We start from the raw sequence: 21902 nt of genomic DNA on the forward strand, positions 1-21902 counted from the left end.
TATATATATATATATATGAAAACCCTATACTCAGATCCTTATATAGGTTAGAAGAATCGGAAAGCCATATACTGCATTTGTCATGCACATAGAATCTGACCGTCAATGATGAGAGGAAAGCTACTTTTGACTTGCACAACTTTAGATTATGTGTGCAGGTCATACATATACATTTGATTTCTCATAACCCAATGCTTTAAAAAATTTCATTCACTAATGCAGAGAAAGAGTAACGCACAATACAGACTAGTATAAAATGCTAGATCATGCCATTATGTGTACAAGAAGTAAAAATAACCAGTAAACATCTAAGAACAATCTTTATTATAAAAGACTGAACACAGAAATGATATTTATACAGAAAAGTACTTTCTGTGATTCCAAGTTTCTTAGACTGTCAAAGCACTGAAAGCAAACTGTTTACCAAATGTTTCTGAGTTGATAAACGGAGCCTCTGAGTTTCCAGTTGCTGTGAAACTTGCGTCATGAGATTGTAGACATGAATCTAAGCAAGCAAATGCTAGCAATTCACTACATGTTATCAGAAGTAATAGCTTTATCTTTATTTTCATTAGAAAGAGATATTATTATCTATTGTTCTGTTCATGTTGACATTTGAATGGAATAGTATGTATCAGATTCTTTCTCATATATGTCAATTTCTCTTTAAGCCTTTTTGCATTGTTTACATTAAGCAGTATATTGATCACAGCTTATTCTATAGAATAACTGCATATTGATTTGAAAATGATAAACACCCTTTATACTTCATCTATCAAAATAAGGACTAAAAGAACACATCTCTCCCACCAAGACAGTGATGATTCTCTCAAGAGTCCTGACTTAGAATAGGACACACAATGTAACAAATGTTAAACCTTGCTACTTACAAAGACCACGTGTTTTTTCTTTTATTTAATTAATTGATGTTTCACACAGATATTCCAACTACAATGCAACAAACTTAAAGCACCTGAGCAGTAGTAGAATTTATAACAATGTGACTAAGAGGAATTACCGCTGACACCAAGTGAAAACTAAGGAAGCACACACATTCTTAGGTAGCCAAACCATCTAGAGCAAGCAATTCACCACATGTTATCAGATCTAAGGGCTTTGACAAATGTAGCCTCTTAGTTTCCAGTTGTTGAGAAACTTGTTCCATTGTTGGACGAGATTGTGGATTTGAATTCAAGCATGAAAATGATATCTTCACTAGAGAAAGAATTTCCCCTGAACCTTGATCTGTAGGACGGGAAATGCGTTGGTCCAAAATATCTCCAATTGGCATTTGATATGCAGTTGATGATGATGATGAGGAACCTGTGATATAGATGAGAAAAAATCTCCCGGATGCCTTCCCATAACTAATTCCAATGTCACCACTCCGAAGCTATAAACATCACATTTTTCAGTCACCACCATTGTATACGCCAGCTCTGCACACCAAAATAAAATTTAATTAAATAAACTTAGAAATTTGAAATTACCAATGAAAATGAGTGTCAAGAAATGAAATTGTGCATATAATGATATTAGAGATTAATTACTTATTACATATACTCTCTCTCTCTAGGAAGTGAAAAAACTAGAAGCTACTTTGCCTATTTTCCAATTAAAGAATGAAATTACAAAAGCTACAAAAGCAATACCTAAAACTGTAAAACCTTGGAAGACATTTGATGTTAAATATGAAGCAGAGGAAAAACAGGGTGAAACGTTGGGAAAGAGGAAAGAAGAAGCTAGGTTGAGTCTGAAGGCATAAATGCAAATATGTTATTATTGACGTGAACACAAAAGCATTATATATAGATGATAAATAGCGAGAACAGAGGAAAACCTGGTGCTATATATCCATATGTGCCTGCAACGGCAGTCCAATTAGCAGACTCTGGGTTTAGAATCTTTACAGTGCCAAAGTCTGAGACGCAAGCCTCATTTTCAGAAGGGTGTTGCTAAATGTACCAAGCTAATTACTAAATGTACCCCGCATCAGTGTTTTTGCCAATTTTACCCTTATCTAAAAACAAACAAAGATGATTAAGAACTGCAGTTCTTGCCTTCGACATTTTCAGGAACTTTCCGATCCTCCGATCTTCGATGGTTTTTGCCCTCATTGTTCTTCTGATATCAAAAATAACTGTATAGCTTTGAAGCACAATGAAAATCTTTGATAGATAATTATAAGTTGAGCCGATTAAGGAGAAACAATAATCATGAAATGAGCAATATGATGAACCCAGGTTTGATAAAGCAATAGGAGGAACCCAGAATGGATAAACCCAGATTTCCGATCCTCTCCACTAATGTTCTTCTCTCACACCATTTATTTATCTTCTCTTTATACACTTACCCTCAATGGTTCAATCAATTGCTCTTTACTAGAATTCAATCACGATCTCTTTGTTTTCCAATTTAATATGAAGTTTTAAGGTCAAATTTATAAACAATAATCATAATAAATAGTTTGCCCTTGATCTTTGTATTGTGTTTGAAACAAACTTCTGATAATGGAAGAGAGAGAGAGAGGTGTTGGGTGCCTGTGTTTGATTTTTTGAAGAAGACTTGTTGGGTGTAAATAGACATAGGGACAGAATAGGAAAAAATGTGACAAAAATTGAAATGTTGGGTGTAACTAGTAATTTGCTGGGTACATTTAGAATCACCATTTTCAGAATCCAACAAAATGTTTTTGCTAGATATGTCCCTATGCACAATCGGTGGCAAGCAATCATGGTGCATGTAAGACAATGCATGAGCTACACCTTTGACAATATTCATCCTTTTACTCCACCCGAATTCTATAGCTTTCTCGTCTTTGCTCAAGATTTTGTCCAAGCTACCCCTTTCTAGAAACTCATACACCAAGAATGAGTGTTGTGGATGAAAACAATAACCATAAAGCTTCACAATGTTTCTGTGTCGTATCTCAGTAAGTGCCCTTATTTCATTCAAGAATTCCTTCTTCAAGTTTATGTCTTCATTGCCAAGTAGATGGAGTTTCTTCACTGCCACTATGCAGTCTGTGGACAAATTTGCTTTGTAGACAGTTCCATTTCCTCCCTTTCCAATGCAATATTTGGGATCAAAATCTTCTGTTGCCCTTAATATTTCCTCGTACACTGACTTGCCATCAAAATTCAATATCGAAAAAGAAATCACTTCAGATAAGCTCATTGTTTCTTGATACTGATGCTTCTTTTTTCTATATGCAACAACAATCATGATCAAAGCAGAGAGAAGTATGATCATTGCCAGGAGAGAGAATAAGACCACAAAGAACATTTTCTTCTTTTCTTTCGAGTTATCCCTATTGCAATGTTTCAAAGAACCCACATTGCTGCACAATCCCTTGTTCCCTTGCAATGCTTCAAGTGGAGCATCTTGAAATGCCTTGTTGTGCGGCAGGGGTCCTTCCAATTCATTGTAGGATATGTCAACATACGACAACCCAGGCATGTTTTCAAAACTTGTTGGAATGAAACCAGAAAGATTGTTGCGGGATAGATTGAGCTTCTCCAGACTCTCCATATTGCTAATCTCTGATGGTATGTTACCTTCAAGTGAATTATGGCTTAGATCGAGCATGGTCACATGATCTAACTTCCCCAGCTGAAATGGAATTTCTTTTCCAAACTTGTTGTTGCTCAAATTCAAGTAGTTTAATTTGAGCAAGTCACCAAGAATAATTGGAATGGACTCATTGAATTTGTTTGTTGATAGATCTAGATATTCAAGACTAGTCAATGAACCCAATGCTGAAGGTACAGGACCAGAAAGCTGGTTGCCATCCAACATCAGCTTCGCCAAAGAAGTCAATCTCTCAAACTCCTTAGGGATTGTTCCAACTAAATGATTTGAGGACAGATCAAGTTCATGAATTTGGGTTGCATTGCCGAGTTGAGGTGGAATACTTCCACTAAGGTTGTTTCCAGCGATTAGGAGGCTAGTTAACTGGGGGCATATCCCCCAGTTCTTTGAGATTTCACCATAAAGTTTATTTTGGCTTAGATCTATATAAGTAAGATTTGGATACACACCAAAGTCTTGAGATATATTGCCTGTCAATTGGTTCCCATCAAGGCGGAGTCTGAGTAAGCTGGAGCAGGTTTTCAAGCCTTTGGGGATTGGTCCTATAAAATGGTTGTTGGCTACAGAAACATTAGCGAGTGATCCACTGTGGCAAAGGTTTTGTGGCAGATAACCAACAAACTGGTTATTAGCCAATTGCAGTAAAGACAACTTTGCGAAAAATTCTATGTCTTCAGGAATCGGACCAGAAAGTTTGTTTTCAGTGAGGGATAAGAATTGCAAGTTGCTGAGTTTTTGAAACGAAGTGGGCATTGAACCACTGAGATTATTGAAGTCAAATCTCAAGGTCAACAAAGAGTTCAAGTTCCCTATCAATGTCGGAATAGTGCCAGAAAGCTTATTTGTTGAGAGATTGAGAAAGGTCAGATTTCTCAGATTACCTAAGGATGTTGGGATTGAACCATTAAGTTGGTTATTGAACAAACTTAGCAACTGGATAGATTTCATGTTCCCTACATCTTTTGGAATGGAGCCAGAAAGCTGATTGATATGGAGATAGAAAACTGTAAGATTTCTGAGATCAGCAACTGATGATGGGATTGTACCATTGAGTTGATTGTCGCTCAATTCTAGCACAACAAGAGATTTGAGCTTTCCTATCTCTCTAGGTATAGTGCCGGAAAGTTTATTTCTATGGAGATAGAGACCGGAAAGGTTTCTCAGATCACATAATGATGTCGGAATTGAACCAGTGAGTCGATTCTCATACAAAGCTAGATCCATAAGAGATTTCAAATTTCCTATTTCTGAAGGGATAACACCCGAAAGTTTATTGGTGAACAAGTATAGTACCTTTAGCCTTTTCAAATTTCCAAAACTTGGAGGGATGGAACCTGTTAAATAGTTGGTACTCAACTGTAGATTCTCAAGAGATATCATGCTCCCTATCTCTTTTGGAATAGTTCCTAAATGGTTATTTGCACTGAGCTTCAGTTGGGTCAGGTTCTTTAGATCACCTATTGATGTTGGGATGGAACCATTCAGTTGATTGTAGCTCAAACTTAGCTCAACAAGAGACTTCAGTTTCCCAATCTCTTTAGGAATGGTGTTAGATAACTTGTTCCTATGGAGATAGAGAAGGACAAGATTTCTTAGAAGACTGATTTCTGGTGGAATTCCCCCGGACAAGTGATTATTAGATAGATCAAGATAGCTAAGTTTGGAGAGAGAACTGATCTGAGGTGGGATGACACTAGAGAGTTCATTGATACTGAGGTCAAGATGTTCAAGATTAGGGAAGGACGAGAATGGAAATTCATGTAGTGTACCTTGTAAACTTGAATTGACAAGGCTTATGTTGCTCACACTTCCATCAGCATTGCATGAAATACCAGTCCAAGTGCACGGGCTTGCCTTTGCTTTAGGATTGCTCGAAGAATTGATGGTACTATTATTAATCGGAACGGAATAAGTCCATGAGGTCAGGTTTCGCAGCTGGGTTTGGTTCCGAAAGCTTGCTTTCCATTTCAAAAGCGCCTCTGCTTCTGTAGTAGAAGTAGAAAAAGCCGCGTAATGTGGTGATGAAGAATACAGAGCATACAAGATGATGCAATAAGCTGAAATGGCACAGGAGTCCATGAGGTTAGGTTTTGCAGTTGCGTTTGGTTTTGAAAGCTTGCTTTCCAATACAGAAGGTCTCTGCTTCTGTAGGAGAAGTAGCAAAAGCAAAGTTGAAGAAAACAGAGTATACAAGATGAGGTAATAAGCTAGAATAATGTATACTAATAATTGATCTTCTGTTTGTGAATATCATGTCAAATGCATTAGCTATTTGATCTTCTACGTGCTTGATCACGTTCCACACATTTTCTGACGTGAATAAAGTGTTCTCCTTCTCTGTTGTTTCTTTATAGCGGTGGTTGTGGGAAGATGAAAAACCTTAACTGTTTGAGACAGACCGGGGGTTGAGAGATGTTTACAGGTTTAATGGGATTGTGTTGGTACAAGAATTGTTGGCTATCCCTTTATGATCAAAACACAAGGATACATGCTACATGTTGTAGCCTGGTAGCAAGGACCACTCAAGTGAAGTATGAAGAACCTGACAGATCTCATCTGCATCAGGTAGTTCATGCATATGCATCACATTCACTAAGGATGGCAGCTGTGCTTGCCATCCCAATTAGACGGATACCTCTGCTGTATCTGTTCTATCTATTGGGTCTGACCATGTGCATATTTAAATGTATTTGTTTCAGTTTTTAAGTATTTGAATTTGAAATACCTTTTAGCAAAACATTAGTCTATTCGTACTTGAGCCCCAAGTTAGTCTAAGGTGGTGTGGCAAACCAACCCGTGACCACATAACTTGAGCCTTTGGGAACCAGCTGGGTTTTGTGATACACAAACCAAGTTAGCAGCTGCCCATGTGATGCACCACCTAAGCTATCAGCTGTCCTAAGTGTCCTCTTAGGTAAAGTGGTTTTATAGAGCCTTAATGCTTGACTAAATCTGATCTAGTTTTCCCAAAACATTTTGTCTTATCCTTTTGGCTTTAGTCTTTCCTAGGAAAGTATATTCTCAGCTTTTGTCTTGTGAGTGGAGGGATCCCTAGGGTCCTATCTGTCCTAGTATTTCAGACAAGCAGCTAGAGTCCAAAAGAACCTTGTTGATGTGGCAAACGTGCTTGCTTCCTCATAGCTGTGCACCTTGCCTATAAATAGAGAGCAAGACCTCTCTTGCTCTTTGGTTGTTAAAAATAGTCTTGTTTGTTTTCTTCCATTGAGTTTAACATTTGCTAACTGCTCATATATCTCTAAGTCTTCCCTGTGATTATCAATCTTAGAGCTGAGCACCAAAACCTTTTCAAACTCATATCATTATGCATTTGCATACCTTGAGATCTGTCTAGGTGATGCAACAACCCCGGCGAAGCTGTCTTTGAGAATTAGCTAAAGGTGTTAGTTGAATTCTACATAAAAGTTTAGATTCGTGCTATGTGTAAAACACTTGAGTGACAAGAGAGCAAGTTTTAGTTGAGTGCTAGTAGTTAGACTAGGCAGTATGGCTAGGTGTTATGCCATTCTCTGAGTTGTGAGTCTTGTAAGAAGTGTCTTTACAATAGTGGAATAGTTTGTCTCTCAAGAGTTAGAGGCAAGCAGTTTTTCTCCCTAGTTGCAGGGTTTCTGCGTATAAAAAACGTATTGGGGTTATATCTTTTACTTTCAGTACTTGTCTTTTTATTTACACAACTTAGTCTCACAGCAAACAGGATAGCACAATCTTTGTTATCCTTGTGTGCGGAATAAAGCGAAAAAGTTGTCAAGGCCTATTCACCCCCCCCATTGTGATATGTGGCATGAAGTATCTTTTTCTAAACCCTAAATCCTTAGCCTTAGACATGATAGTTAAGTGGCATGAAGTATGTAAAAATGTAATGTACGTACTCAAAATACCTTATCTTTTTCTAACAGAAACAGACGTTCTGTCCTGGTTGAAATCTTTTTCCAACAGGAACAGAGGTTTTGTGCTGGGTGAAATGAGCAACATATAAAACAAGCTTCACAGGTCACTTTGCACTTAATGTATTGTTGCTTGCGGTGTAAGGGCTAACCCTACGCCCATACCCGAATTTATTTATAATCATTAAAAAAGATACATGGTAAGGGGGGCTAGACCAAAACCTTGCCAAGAGATCAAAAAAAAAAGTGAAAAGTACATATGAATATATGATAGTTTCCAATGAAATTGGGATACATAACATCTTTGAAAAGCAGGGGGCTAGGCCAATACCGCTTCCAAAACAAACAGAATCCTAAAAGAAATAAAGATATCAAGCAGAGCAACCTTGTATTTCCCTTTTTCCACGCCTATAGACCAGGCAACTCTCCCTCTATGAAAAACAATAATTTGGAAAACTCAAATAATCAGCTTATAAGAACCTGTGTTTATACAAACAGCTATAGCACATATGGAAACAATGCTTTACACGCTAACTGAAATTTACACATAGGGAAGAAACACATTACCTTATTCTCAGTTTCTCAGGTACTCAAACATTCAAACCACCGAGAGTAAGCAATTCACCACATGTTACCTTAGGTAATGGCTTTGAAAAATGCAGCCTCCGACTTTCCAAATATTGAGAAACTTGTTTCATGTTTGGACGAGACAGAGGACTGACATTGATACATGAAAATGCTATCTTGGCAAGAGAAAGCACTTCCCCTGCAATTTCATGTGTAGGAGGGGAAATACGCTGGTCCAAAATTTCCACGATTGGCATTTGATGAGCTGGTAATGCAGATGATACCGATGACGACGATCCTGACGTTAGAGGTAAAAGAAGCTCTCCTGGATGCCTTCCCATAATTATTTCTAATGTCACCACTCCAAAGCTATAGACATCACATTTTTCATTCACTTCCATTGTATAGGCAAGCTCTGCTCATGGAAAGTTAAGAAAAGTTGAATTATCAGTACAGAGATACATGTATCAGTTTCTTGATATTCAAAATAGTTAAGTCATTAGATAAGAAAATGAGAAAATCAACAACAAAAACCAATCACTTTAACAATTGTAGTGAAAATTGAAAACAGAGAATAATGGTTCGAAGGAGAAATGAGAGATCATTTAGTTCAGACTGAAGAAGAGAATAAACAGGTGATGAATGTAGAGAACAGAGGAAATACAATGTTACCTGGTGCAACATATCCATATGTGCCTGCAAGGGTAGTCCAATTTGTTGAGTCAGGGTTTAAGAACTTTGCAGTACCGAAGTCTGAAACAGAGGCCTCATATTCAGAATCAAGCAATATGTTCTTGCTCGATATGTCCCGATGCACAATTGGTGGCAAGCAATCATAGTGCATGTAGTACAAGGCATGAGCCACACCTTTAACAATATTTACCCTTTTTTTCCACCCCAATTCTTTAGCTTCATTATCTTTGCTTAGCATTGTTGCCAAGTTGCCCCTTTCTAGATACTCATCCACCAAGAATGAGTGTTGTGTATGTGGACAGAACCCATAAAGCTTCACAATGTTTCGATGGCGTATCTCAGTCAGTGCCCTTATTTCACTGTTGAATTCCTTCTGGCAATTCTTCTCACCAATACTTGAGAGCACATTGAATTTCTTCACTGCCACTATGTCGCCAGATGACAAGGTTGCTTTGTATACAATCCCCTGCCCTCCCTTCCCAATGCAATATGCAGAATTAAAATCTTCTGTTGCCCTTATGATATCTTCATACATCACTTTTCCATCAAACTTTGTCTTCCCTGAAACAAAGTGTACTTCATTCTTTATCTCTTTCCCCACATGCTGATACTTCTTTTTTCTTTTTACTACACAAGCAATTGTAACAGATAGCAGTAAAATTGTCACCACAAGAGAGATCAAGATTGAAGTTACCACTTTGTGAGACTTGTGTGAGATGCTTTTGCAGGTTGGCAACGATCCGATGGGGCCGCACAATCTCTTGTTCCCTTGTAATGCTTGTGGGAGAGCATGCTGAAATGCTGTGATGTTGGGAAGGGTACCCTCAAAGTCATTGTTGGATATATCAACATAAGACAAGCCGCGCATGTTGTTGAATGTTATTGGAATGCGGCCAGAGAGACTATTGTGGGAAAGATTCAGATTCTCCAAGCTCTCCATATTGCTCATTTCTGGTGGTATGTTGCCTGTAAGTGAGTTATAACTTACATCTAGTGTGGATAGGTGAACTAGACTCCCCAACTCTGGTGGAATTTCTTGATTGAACTCATTATTGCTCAAATTTAAGTAGTGCAAACCAAGCAAGTCACCTAAAACTTCAGGAATTGAGTCATTGAATTTGTTGGCAGAAAGGTCAAGATAATCAAGCTTAACCAGTGATCCAAACTCTGAGGGTATACGACCTGAAAGTTGATTGTCATTCAACCTCAACCGAAGCAAAGAACTCAACCTTGCAAATATCTTTGGAATTATCCCAACTAAACGATTTGAAGATAGATTAAGTTCCTCAAGTTTGGTTGCCTTGCCAATCTCAGGTGGTATGGTACCAGTAAGGTTGTTTCCTGCCATTCCTAGGTCTTCTAGATCTGAACATTTTCCCCAGTTTTGTGAAACCTCACCATAGAAGTTGTTGTCATTCAGCCTTAATAATTTAAGATTTGGATAGACACCAAAGTCTTCAGAAATGTTACCAGTTAATTGATTCTCTTCAAGACGGGCTCTGATTAAGCTTGTGCAGTTTTTCAAACCCTTCGGCACTGGACCTATGAAATGGTTCTTGTTTAGGCTCAAGTTTGTGAGTGATCCACCTTGGCAAAGGTTTTGGGGTAAATAACCAGAGAAATGGTTGGTATCCAGATGAAGCTGACTCAAGTTGGTGATGATTTTCTCTAGTTGTTGTGGGATGGACCCCGAAAGCTGGTTCTGGCGGAGATTTAGGGTTTCTAGATTGAGTAACTTCCCAAATGAAATGGGAACTGAACCGTTGAGCTGATTGACACTCAACCCTAGATGCACAAGAGATTTCAAGTTTCCTATCTCTTCAGGAATGGTGCCAGAAAGTTGATTCTCTCGGAGGTATAAGATTGTCAGGTTTCTCAAGTCACCAAGAGATGTGGGAATTGAACCATCGAGTTGATTGCCCCTCAAGGTTAGTATCTTAATAGATGTGGGTATTTCTTTAGGAATATGGCCAGAAAGGTTGTTGTAACTGAGGTTGAAGGTTTTTAAGTTTGTCAAGTCACCAAATGAAGTGGGAATTGAACCATCTAGTTGATTGTTGGACAACTCTAGATGCACAAGTGATTTTAAGCTTCCTATCTCCTTGGGAATAGATCCAGAAAGGTTATTTCTGAAGAGTAGGAGATCTGTAAGATTTTTCAGGAAACCAATTTCTGGTGGGATTCTCCCGGACAAGTTATTAAGAGAGAGATCAAGAGAAATGAGTTTGGTGAGGTGGCTAATTTCAGGTGGGATGGTGTGGAAAAGTTTATTCATGCTGAGATTAACATATGCAAGATTTGGGAAGGCCAAAAAAGAAAATTCTTGCAGCGTACCTTGTAAATGAACATTACTTAGTGTTATCCTTGTGACACTTCCAGCTTTGTTGCATGAAATGCCAGTCCAATTGCATGGGCTTGACTTTGTTTCTGGGTTGGTGGAAGAATTGGTGGCACTTGTATTAGCCTTGGGAATGTAAATCCAATCCTTGAACTGGTTATTGAAAGAGGTTTTATTCAGAAAGCTGGCTTTCCATTTGAGAAGAGCCTCTGCTTCAGTAGTCGAACTAGCAGAAGCAAAATGTGGAAAGTAGTTTAGTGATGATGGTATGAGAACATACAAGAAAAGGCAGCAAACTAGAGGGCATATGTTAACGACACTGAAAGATCTCATGGCTTTTGTTATTGTTGTTAAATCCAATAGGCTTTATTTATAGGATTTTTCCACATATCTTCTATCATCAACTCTTTCTTTTTTTTTTAAGTTGCTATTATACTTCATGGAGTAGAATTCTATGATTTATCTCATAGGCCAGGTGTTATTAAATTTCCCTTGACTTTTTCAATTTTAGGGTGTATTTTATTGTTTACTTCCATCAAGATCTTTTGAAGTCCTTACACACAGGTGTTGGACACCGCCCGCCAGTTGGTGAAAGGGAAGGAAATGGAACTGATGCAAACACTAATCGACTGTTACTAAATTATATATTGTCCCTCATTGTAAGAAGTAACATTGGAAGTTGTTTACCAAATAATCATTTGCTTTAGAATGAGTGCTTTTTCTTTATAATTTCGCTGTTCTAGTTCTGGTTCTAGAACGAGAAGAGAGCATTTACCGCTTAAGTCAGGATTTCAACAGAGATGAAGATGATACAAGGGTTTCTGTTAATTTTCCTCATAATGAAGGAATACTGATAGTAAGTTTCCACACTAATTATTTTCTTACTGGCGGCTTTGTTCTTATGTCCTTGTTTCATTCTCAATTCTCTGTACCATGAGCTATATTTCTACTTGCTCTGTTCAATACTTCCCCTAGTCTTCAAGGTACTGACTAGCAATTAATAGGTGCTTCCAATTTCCTCTACTTCACTTCTATTTCTCAATAATGGTGGTTGTGCATACATCTAAGTCTTTATTTATAAATTGATAATATATTATTCAGATAGGAGCAGTGAGATGTATATATAATACTGGAATTATTGATTGTTTTACTAATTGCGTGATGAACAGATCATGAAAACAATACGGAAAGACATGGTGGTGATTGGTAGTTCTAATGGTTAGAGCATCTACTCCGGACACGATCAAAATACGATTCAAATTAAGGACTCTAATTTATTGCCATTCTTATAAGTCGGTACATGTATTGTATGTTTAGAAAGAGACTCTTTAGTTTTTGTGCTTTTGTGCTTACCAACAAAGCATGGAAATGAAAATACATAACAGAGAAACTGTTTTTTTTTTTTTTTGAAAATACAAATGGAATAGATTTATATGAGAGAGAATTGCACATGCTTTGTTGGCATGCACATAAGAGAGAATTGCTCAGGGTTCTCAAATCTCATTCATTTCACCATTTCAGTGTTAGTGAGTGTAACGCCCCAAACTCACCTCTTCAGTTTGAGCACGTATTAGTGCCGCGAGACTTTAAAATATAAACCGAAAGCTATAATTATATCCTAAAGTATCCTAAAGTAACGCAAGGCATTTTTGTTAAAACTTATCGAAAAATACAACGGAAGCTAAACGGAAATTTGAGGTGAAAACGTTTAGTATTTGAAATTCTATTCGTCGTAATTTCAATTCAAATGCTCACTAAGTATAATCGAATATCAAGGAATAAGCAAACAAATAACCGTACTAGAAAACATATTTTAACGAAGTCCAAAACTATAGGACTCGAGAGAAAATTTAATTGAATTAGGTTAACAACCAAACGACAAATTATAAATTTTGACCTGCACACCCAGCTCCGTCCTCCACTGTCCCGTTAGCAGTGCACAGTACCTGCACACACACACTATTGTAGAGGTGAGCTTTCGTCCTTGCTGCTCAGTAGGAGCTTTTCTCGACTAGATTTGAAAATCAATATTCATGGGTACCCAGTAGAAAAACAATTTAAAACCAAATGTTTAATGTAAACGACATGAGTTGAAAATCAATGCACATATTTCAATAAAACTGGCGCCAAGTCCAAACATCACCTGATGGCCGGTCCTCATCGACCCACTATCCAACTTACCTCCTTTTTCTTGTGTACAATAGGCAAGTGTAGTAAGAGTGTCCAATTACGCCCTATCGCCTAGAAGTAGTGTCACTCCACAAGGGATGTAAGACACTCTTCCGTCCATAAAAGCCCCTCCGGAGGTTTAGGGGATCGAAACCCAAGGAAGTCACTATGCCCCCCTCACTCTCAAGCCATCAATAAATCTCACGGTTTGGTCAATAACAATCATAATATATAACCAAACCAAACATGCATCATTTATATAAAACATGGGAAAAACTTTAATCAAGAAAAGTCCTGAATCCCCTACCTGGATTTCAACGCTTTTCCTCTCGTGCTCCACGAGTCACAAACCTTTCGTTCCTTGATCACATGAATTCCTGATGTCCAACATTAATGTCGTTCATAATATCGACATAAGTATTCAAGTATCGACGATTAATAAATCGTCAAATCAACTCAAGAGTTGACCAACATTATCCACATGTGACCATTCAATACTAATTAATAGTCATTCTTGACCAATTCCGTATCTTGAACCCATTTGATTTACAAAGACATCACATAGTAAGCCCATATAGAATTACTATGGACACCCGTGGTACTTAGGCCACTTTTCTTTAAACATATGCTTGATTTCAATTATCATGTCAAAACCATTTCTCTGCCCAGGAGTTGAACTCCACTCCTAACCAAATTAAAATCATTTTCTTAGTTCGATGAAAACTACCACAAATTCAAACACAGAGCTACAATTCCTTTATATACGAACAGAAGCCAAGTCTATCAATCACAATCCAATACTCATTAGAAGAAACCAACTTCGCAGTTCAATACTTCAATACTAAATATACAAACATCCTTCTCCCATCCTTATATCTCAATCACCATAACTAGACTCTTTTAAAATCAATATCAACCTTTCTTTCCAACCAAGACAATTATACATAAGAGATCCTTAATAACAATTAAACCAAATTCTCAATTTACTACCAAATCGGCAATTTCCATTAGATTTCAATACCATGACCAGCCCTTCATCCCATTCACTATAACCTCCCTATATACTTCAACATGAACACAGCAGTACACAAAGTGTCAATCTTTACAGAATTAGCCACACACAACACAACCCAAATACCTTCAGCATCTTTCTATTTATCAAACACCAACATCCCATTTCATTCTAATTATAACAACTAAACATAAACTTAACTTCCAACTGGTCCATAATCATCATAAACACAGTAATACACAACTAGGCACCAAACTTTCATAGAACTAGCCACAACGAAATGCACAACTCAAACATCTTCAATATTATCAAATTTATACCAATCAGCAACCAACAACAATCTCTAATTTACTTTTCGAATTTACCTTTGATAATCTTGGAGTCAAAACAGAACTTGCTCCTTCACTGCCCAAAACTTCTTGTTGAAGAATCAATGACCCAAAACTCAGCAACCCTTCAAAGTCCTGGTTCACTAACGTAGCAGAGACCAAAACCAAACCCAGAAACAAAGGAGGTCACCGGCAGGGACGAATTTCGTCAAGGGCAGAGAAACAGCCTAGAAATCCCAAAAACTAAAGTCAATAAACTTCAATCTAAACTGAAAAATAATTACCCTAGAACGATGAGGACGACGAGAGAAAGGAAACCAAACCAAGAGAAGTCGGGTTCGCAGCCTGAAAACCCAGAAATCCGGCGGAAAACTCGAACCTTCTTGTCGTCGTTCCTCCTCCTACGGTCACCGATCTAAAAAATGAAGGCTAGAGGAGCATCGGGGACCTCAAGGCGGTCCGGTCGGTGGTGGCCAGTCGTCGGGTAGCCACCGGACGGTGAGGCGGCGTTGATGCTCGACGTCGGTGTCGGTGTCGGTGTCGGTGTCGGGGAGAGAGACTGTGGTGGTCTGACTAGTTGACTGAGTTAGCCCCCTTACATACTCCTCACCGACTTTAATTCCAGCGGCTAAGATTGGACGGTCTAAATTTCAATGGTCCAGATCTCACCTCATAAATTCCTTATTATTTTCTAACTTCCAAAAATCATATAAAGTAGCTCGGCACTCTAATTCCCCAAAAATTTCCACGAACTCGTCAAGATACGTACTTTAATATCAAACTCTAATATTAAGGTTTTCACCTTGTAGAAATATCTGAAAAATATCCTCGAGCACTAACTTAATAACCAAAATCGTAAACCAATCCACGAACAATCTCGATATAATAAGCTCGATAAATTTCTGGGGTATTACAGTGAGATACAACAATGTTTGAAATGTTATAAATAAAGGGAGAAAGAGACTTACTAGCTAGTTAATGGAAGAGTAGAACTAGTGAGAGAGTAGAAGAACAAGAGAGAATAGATGGGGGAATGGTGTTGTTGGTGTTGTGTCATTCATCATTCACTCGCCCCTTTATATAGGGTTGAGATACTTGGTGATTACACATATAAAGCTTGATGGAGAAACTTGGTAACTTGGTGAACACACACAAGTTAACTTGCTAGACACTCACAAGCTATGGTAACTTGTTTAGTACAAGCTTTCTACACAAGATTACAACACAAAGTAATTTGGACAACCATACATATTTACAACACTCCCCCTTGGATGTCCACCAATTAGTTTGGTGTTGGACGCGCTTAATGTTGTCTCGTTAAAAACCTTGCCAGGTCACAAAAACCCAATGGGAAAAAATAACCTTGGTCGAAGGAGAAAAAGAGCACAACGCGCATATGTCCTTTTGAGAATGGCTTTAGGTGCTCCCCCTGATTGGAAGCTCCCCCTGATCTCTGCACACTTCTTCTCGTAGCTTGGAGAGTTGATGCATTCCAATTCCTTGCACTAACTTCTTGAATACGCATTTTGGTAGAGATTTGGTGAAGAGATCTGCCAAGTTGTCAACTGATCGGATTTTTCTAACTTCAACTTCTTCATGCTTTTGAAGCTCATGTGTGAAGAAGAACTTCGGTGCAATGTGCTTTGTTTTATCTCCTTTGATGTAACCTTCTTGAATTTGAGCTATACACGCTGCATTGTCTTCGTGTAAGATTGTAGGAGTCTGTCACCGATGGCAAGTTACATGTTCTCCGAATATGGCGAATCATTGATCTCAACCAAACACATTCTTGGCTAGCCTCGTGAAGCGCAAGTATTTCTGAGTGATTGGAGGAAGTAGCTACCAGTGATTGCTTTGTCGATCGCCATGAAATTGCAGTGTCTCCACAAGTAAATACATAACCTGTTTGTGAGTAACCTTTGTGCGGATCAGAGAGAAAACCAGCATATGCATATCCAACAATACTCGGACTATTTTTGGATTTGTAAGTATAAAATAAACCCATGTTCGTCGTATCACGAAGGTAGCGCAAAATATGTTTTACACCATTCCAATGGCGTAATGTTGGAGCAGAGTTATATCTTGCCAATAAATTTACCGCAAAGGCAATATCCGGTCTAGTGCATTGTGCCAAATAAAGCAGGGCACCTATAGCGCTCATATATGGTACTTGAGGACCAAGGACATTTTCACCTTCTTATCTCGGACGGAACGGATCTTTCTCAACGTCCAGAGACCGAACGACCATTGGGGTGCTTAGTGGATAGGCTTTGTCCATACCAAATTTTTTCAAAACTTTTTCAGTATAAGTTGATTGATGGACAAGAATCCCACTAGCAAAATGCTCGATCTGCATACCGAGGCAAAATTTGTCTTCCTAAGGTCTTTCATTTCAAATTCTTTCTTTAAATATTCAGCAGTCTTTGTGAGCTCTGCAGGGCTCCCAATTAAATTTATGTCATCGACATAGACTGCTACTATTGCAAAACCAGAATTTGATTTCTTGATGAACACGCAAGGACATAGAGGATCATTAATATATCCCTCCTTAGTTAAATACTCACTGAGACGGTTGTACCACATTCGTCCGGATTGTTTGAATCCATATAACGACCGTCTTAATTTAATTGAGTGCATGTTGCGTGATTTTGTAGTTGCTTCAGGCAACTTAAGTCCTTCTAGGGCTTTCATGTATATATCGGTATCTAACTCCCCGTATAGATATGCAGTAACAACATCCATAAGTCGCATATCAAGTTTCTCTGAAAGTACTAGACTTGTGAGATACTGAAATGTAATAACATCCATGACGGGGGAATAAGTTTCATCATAATCAATCCCAGGCTTTTGTGAAAAACCTTGTGCAACAAGGCGTGCTTTATATCTTGCAATCTCATTCTTCTAATTGCGCTTTCTCGTAAACACCCATTTATAACCGACATGGTTCACATTGGGTGGAGTTTGGACTACTGGTCCGAAAACATTGCGTTTTTTTAGAGAATCTAGCTTTGCTTGGATTGCATCTTTCCATTTGAGCCAATCATATCTCTGTTTACATTCATCGACAGAGCGAGGTTCAAAGTCATCGCTTTTAACGATCTCAGTAGCTACTGCGAATGAAAATACATCGTCGACGATCGTTTCTCTTCGATCCCACAATTCATTTGTGTGCACATAATTTATGGAAATTTCCTAATTATCAGGTACCTGATCAGCCTCCTCATGGGCTTGTGTCTCAACATGGACACTTTGCTCTTCTGTAATTACAGGATCATGAATTGTGGATCGATTATCAACGTTTTTCCCAATAACGTTTTCAACAGCGATGTTATTATGATTCAGTTGTGCTTTTGCTTTCCTTTTTCTAGGAACTGAATCCTTTGAACCTACAGGTCTGCCACGCTTGAGGCGTGCGACATATGGCTCATTAGCCGCCACATTATTTTGTCCAGTTGGGACATCTATCTCTGCAGGTGCATTAGCTGCTGGGATATATGATCTTGTCACTTTTGCTATATCAGTAAATGCATCAGGCATTCTGTTAGCAACATCTTGAAGATGTAGGATCCTTCGTACTTCATTTTCACTCTGTGCAGTACGAGGATCAAGATGAGACATAGTGGGTGTATCCCACGATAATTCACGACGTTCTTCAGGAACAGTCTTTTCTCCCCCTAACGGCGGGAATAATGTCTCATCAAAGTGACAATATGCAAAACGTGCAGTAAAGATATCATCTGTTAAGGATTCCAGATATCTAATGATAGATGGTGAATCATAACCAACATAGATTCCCATTCTTCGTTGAGGGCCCATTTTAGTACGTTGTGGCGGTGCAATAGGCACATAAACAGCACAACCAAAAACTCTTTGATGGGATATACTGGGTTGATTCTCAAAAACGAGTTGTAATGGAGAATATTGATGGTTGGCTATGGGCCTCAATCGGATTAATGATGCCGCATGCAAAATGGTATGTCCCCATGCAGAGGTCGGCAACTTTGTCTTCATGAGTGAGGTGCGCGGAATTATTTGCAAGCGCTTAATAAGAGCTTCTGCCAAGCCATTTTGGGTATGAACATGAGGGACCGGATGCTCAATCTCAATTCCCAAAGACATGCAATAATCATCAAATGCTTGGGATGTAAATTCACCAGCATTATCTAATCGAATTGATTTAATAGAATAATCTGGAAATTGTGCTCGTAATTTAATTATCTGAGCAAAAAGCTTGGCGAATGTCATATTACGTGTTGACAAGAGACAAACATGTGACCATCTTGTAGAAGCATCAATTAAGACCATAAAATACCAAAATGGTCCGCAAGATGGTTGTATAGGCCCACAAATGTCCCCTTGAATTCTTTGTAAAAATTAATGATGGGGAGTTTGCATCAATCTTTGCAAAAGATGGCCTAATGATCAACTTTCCTTGTGAGCATGCTTTACAAGGATTATTGCTTGGCAAAATAACATTCTTATTCATCAATGGATGTCCATTGGAATTAGTAATAATCCTACGCATCATCGTGGATCCTGGGTGACCTAGTCGGTCATGCCAAAGCATTAATGTGTGTTGATCAGTGAACTTTTGGTTCATAACATGGTATGCCTCAATTGACTTAATGGTTGTATAATACAAACCAGATGAGAGGGCAACCATCCTTTCCAATATACGCTATACGCCTTTGGCTGTAAGTATTGGAAGTAATGCAAAGATACTCCACATTGTTCTCATTTGTGGTTTCTATGTGGTACCCATTCAATCGTATATCCTTAAAACTCAACAGATTCCTTTTAGCTCTGGAGGAGTACAATGCCTCTTGAATGGATAATTGGGTACCATTTGACAACCGAATATGAGCTCTTCCAGAGCCTTCAATTAGGTCTGCAGGACCTAAAATGGTTGTCACTTTTGCTCTTGTCAAATTTAAAGTGGAGAAATATTTTCGATCTCTAAGGATCGTGTGCGTGGTCGCACTATCTGCAAGGCATATTTCTTCTCCATCTTGAGAGCATCCATTTTTCATTTTATGCCTTCATAGAAAATAATACCAACATAAATATAGATGGTATGCAAAATAAGATAAACATACATTTATTTAATAAAGTTTATTTAATAAAAGAAAGGAAGTACATATTTTTTTTTATTCAATGAAGCATGAAAGGGAAATACTAGATTAAACATGAGAATGAAATAACATAGATATTAAACTAATTGATGTTGGGGACGCCACCACCAATCATGTCATCAACATGACTCCCATTGTTCGCAAAGAAATCTGAAACATCAAGGGAAGTTATATCTAATGGCCCAGACGACTCCCTAGGATCAGAATGATCAACGTGGTTTATTTCCACATTTTTCCTCTCTAGGGAGGCTTGGTAAAGATCCACCAAATGCTTGGGTGTACGGCAAGTCTTAGCCCAGTGGTTTGATGAACCACATCTATGACAATTATTGTCATTATTTCGGGGCACTTTGCTTACCTGGCCATTCCCTTTGTTGAACATGGCAATGTTTCTTGGTCCCAAATTTTGGTTATAGCCTTTATGACCACGACCATTGTGTAGTCCACGGCCACGCTTACGACCATGGCTGCGGCCATGATTATACCAATCGCCATGCCTTCCTCCACGTCCATTGCCATTCCTGCTAAAATTTGATGCATTTGCTTCCGGGAATGGTTGTGACCCAGTTGGACGGGATTGATGATTTCTCATCAACAGCTCATTATTTTGTTCAGCCATAAGAAGACAAGAAATCAATTCAGAATATTTCTTGAATCCACGCTCTCGATACTACTGTTGCAGGAGCATGTTTGAGGCTTGGAAAGTAGAGAATGTTTTCTCTAGCAGCATGTCTTCTGTGATTTGCTCACCACACAACCTTAGCATGGAGCTAATCTTGAATAGAGCTGAGTTGTACTCCTTCACTGTCTTGAAATCTTGAAGTCGCAAATTCGACCATTCAAAGCGAGCTCTGGGGAGCATCACATCCTTTTGATGAGCATATCGCTCGGCTAAGGCTTTCCAAAGCTCAAGCGGATCTTTGACAGTGAGGTATTCATCTTTCAATCCTTCGTGAACATGATGACGGAGAAAGATCATGGCTTTGGCACGATCCTGTTGGGATGCGGTATTGCCTTCCTTGATAGTATTTCCAAGGTTTGAGGCCTGAAGATGTATCTCGGCATCAAGGACCCATGAAAGGTAATTCTTGCCGGATATGTCGGGTGCGACAAATTCTAATTTTGCCAAGTTTGCCATCTCCTATACCAAGAAGATGAGATATGTCAAAATCCATAAATGTTAGAACTGTGGCTCTTAACATTGAAATAATTCAAACTTCATGAGGAAGTAATCCACTCGAAATTTTTGGGTTCGAGGTTGACATATATATCTATTTGAACAATGGAACATGGATGAGCCATGTGCTCGAAACTTTAGGTTCGAGACTTTATTATTAGAACATGAGGTTCTAAACGTTGGTGGTTTGAACATGTGGTTCAAAAGGCTTAGCCCTCCGAACTTCGTGTTTGAGTTAGACCAACCGTTATATGAATAAGATGTGAATATATATTGCACAAATATAAACATGCATGGTAATGAATCATGATAACAACAATGTATATATTTTACCTTTGCCGATTGAGAGAGACATAGTATAAATTTAGCATGAGAGAATCATATATCATACAAGGTGAAAATAATAAATGCAAGATAAATGAATTTGATTTGAGAACTCATAGATCGTGAGCATTGGTTAAAAACAACATTGTTGCACCATATGACTCTTTGATCATCATCGAGTTTATGAGAGCGGTAAAGACTATCGTGCTGATAACGTGTTATAAATAAAGGGGGAAAGAGACTTACTAGCTAGTTAATGGAAGAGTAGAACTAGTGAGAGAGTAGAAGAACAAGAGAGAATAGATGGGGGAATGGTGTTGTTGGTGTTGTGTCATTCATCATTCACTCACCCCTTTATACAGGGTTGAGATACTTGGTGATTACACATATAAAGCTTGATGGAGAAGCTTGGTAACTTGGTGAACACACACAAGTTAACTTGCTAGACACTCACAAGCTATGGTAACTTGTTTAGTACAAGCTTTCTACACAAGATTACAACACAAAGTAATTTGGACAACCATACATATTTACAACATGAAATACATTCTTGATTGTCATTGACAACAGAATTATTTTCCAGGTTTCCCTCTTCTCTAGTTTTGTCATGTCCCTTATTAGTGTTTTGAAAAAAATTATTCAGTTATATAAAATTAAAAATTTCATAT

The 21902-nt window shown here is 38.3% G+C and overlaps 2 protein-coding genes and 1 pseudogene across 2 annotated transcripts; all 3 read right to left on the reverse strand.

Moving 5' to 3' along the window:
* Positions 1–1057: 1057 nt before the first annotated feature.
* On the reverse strand, positions 1058–5670 carry LOC101292609 (probable leucine-rich repeat receptor-like protein kinase At1g35710-like). Its single transcript, XM_004301274.1, has 7 exons — positions 4293–5670; positions 3284–4220; positions 2655–3205; positions 2061–2140; positions 1841–1955; positions 1324–1439; positions 1058–1291 (listed from the first exon to the last, which is right to left on the reverse strand). Exons 1-7 carry the CDS (start codon positions 5668–5670, stop codon positions 1058–1060), a joined length of 3411 nt encoding a protein of 1136 aa, XP_004301322.1.
* Positions 5671–8083: 2413 nt separating this feature from the next.
* On the reverse strand, positions 8084–11424 carry LOC101292907 (probable LRR receptor-like serine/threonine-protein kinase At4g08850-like). Its single transcript, XM_004301275.1, has 2 exons — positions 8733–11424; positions 8084–8475 (listed from the first exon to the last, which is right to left on the reverse strand). Exons 1-2 carry the CDS (start codon positions 11422–11424, stop codon positions 8084–8086), a joined length of 3084 nt encoding a protein of 1027 aa, XP_004301323.1.
* Positions 11425–16017: 4593 nt separating this feature from the next.
* Positions 16018–20871, reverse strand: LOC101293208 (annotated as a pseudogene).
* Between the last annotated feature and the right edge of the window lie 1031 nt (positions 20872–21902).

The sequence above is a fragment of the Fragaria vesca genome, linkage group LG5 (assembly GCF_000184155.1).
Source record: "Fragaria vesca subsp. vesca linkage group LG5, FraVesHawaii_1.0, whole genome shotgun sequence".
Taxonomy (NCBI): domain Eukaryota; kingdom Viridiplantae; phylum Streptophyta; class Magnoliopsida; order Rosales; family Rosaceae; genus Fragaria; species Fragaria vesca.

Bases quoted from the DNA above. Each gene is read 5' to 3' on its own strand.
- LOC101292907 (XM_004301275.1), bottom strand. From the start codon at position 11,424: ATGAGATCTTTCAGTGTCGTTAACATATGCCCTCTAGTTTGCTGCCTT. The intron at 8,476-8,732 runs GTAACATTGTAT...TTCCATGAGCAG, and splicing joins ATATGGATATGTTGCACCAG to AGCTTGCCTATACAATGGAA.
- LOC101292609 (XM_004301274.1), bottom strand. From the start codon at position 5,670: ATGGACTCCTGTGCCATTTCAGCTTATTGCATCATCTTGTATGCTCTG. The intron at 2,141-2,654 runs GTACCCAGCAAA...AAAGCTATACAG, and splicing joins TGAAAATGGTGATTCTAAAT to TTATTTTTGATATCAGAAGA. The intron at 1,956-2,060 runs GCAAGAACTGCA...TGGTACATTTAG, and splicing joins AGTTCCTGAAAATGTCGAAG to CAACACCCTTCTGAAAATGA.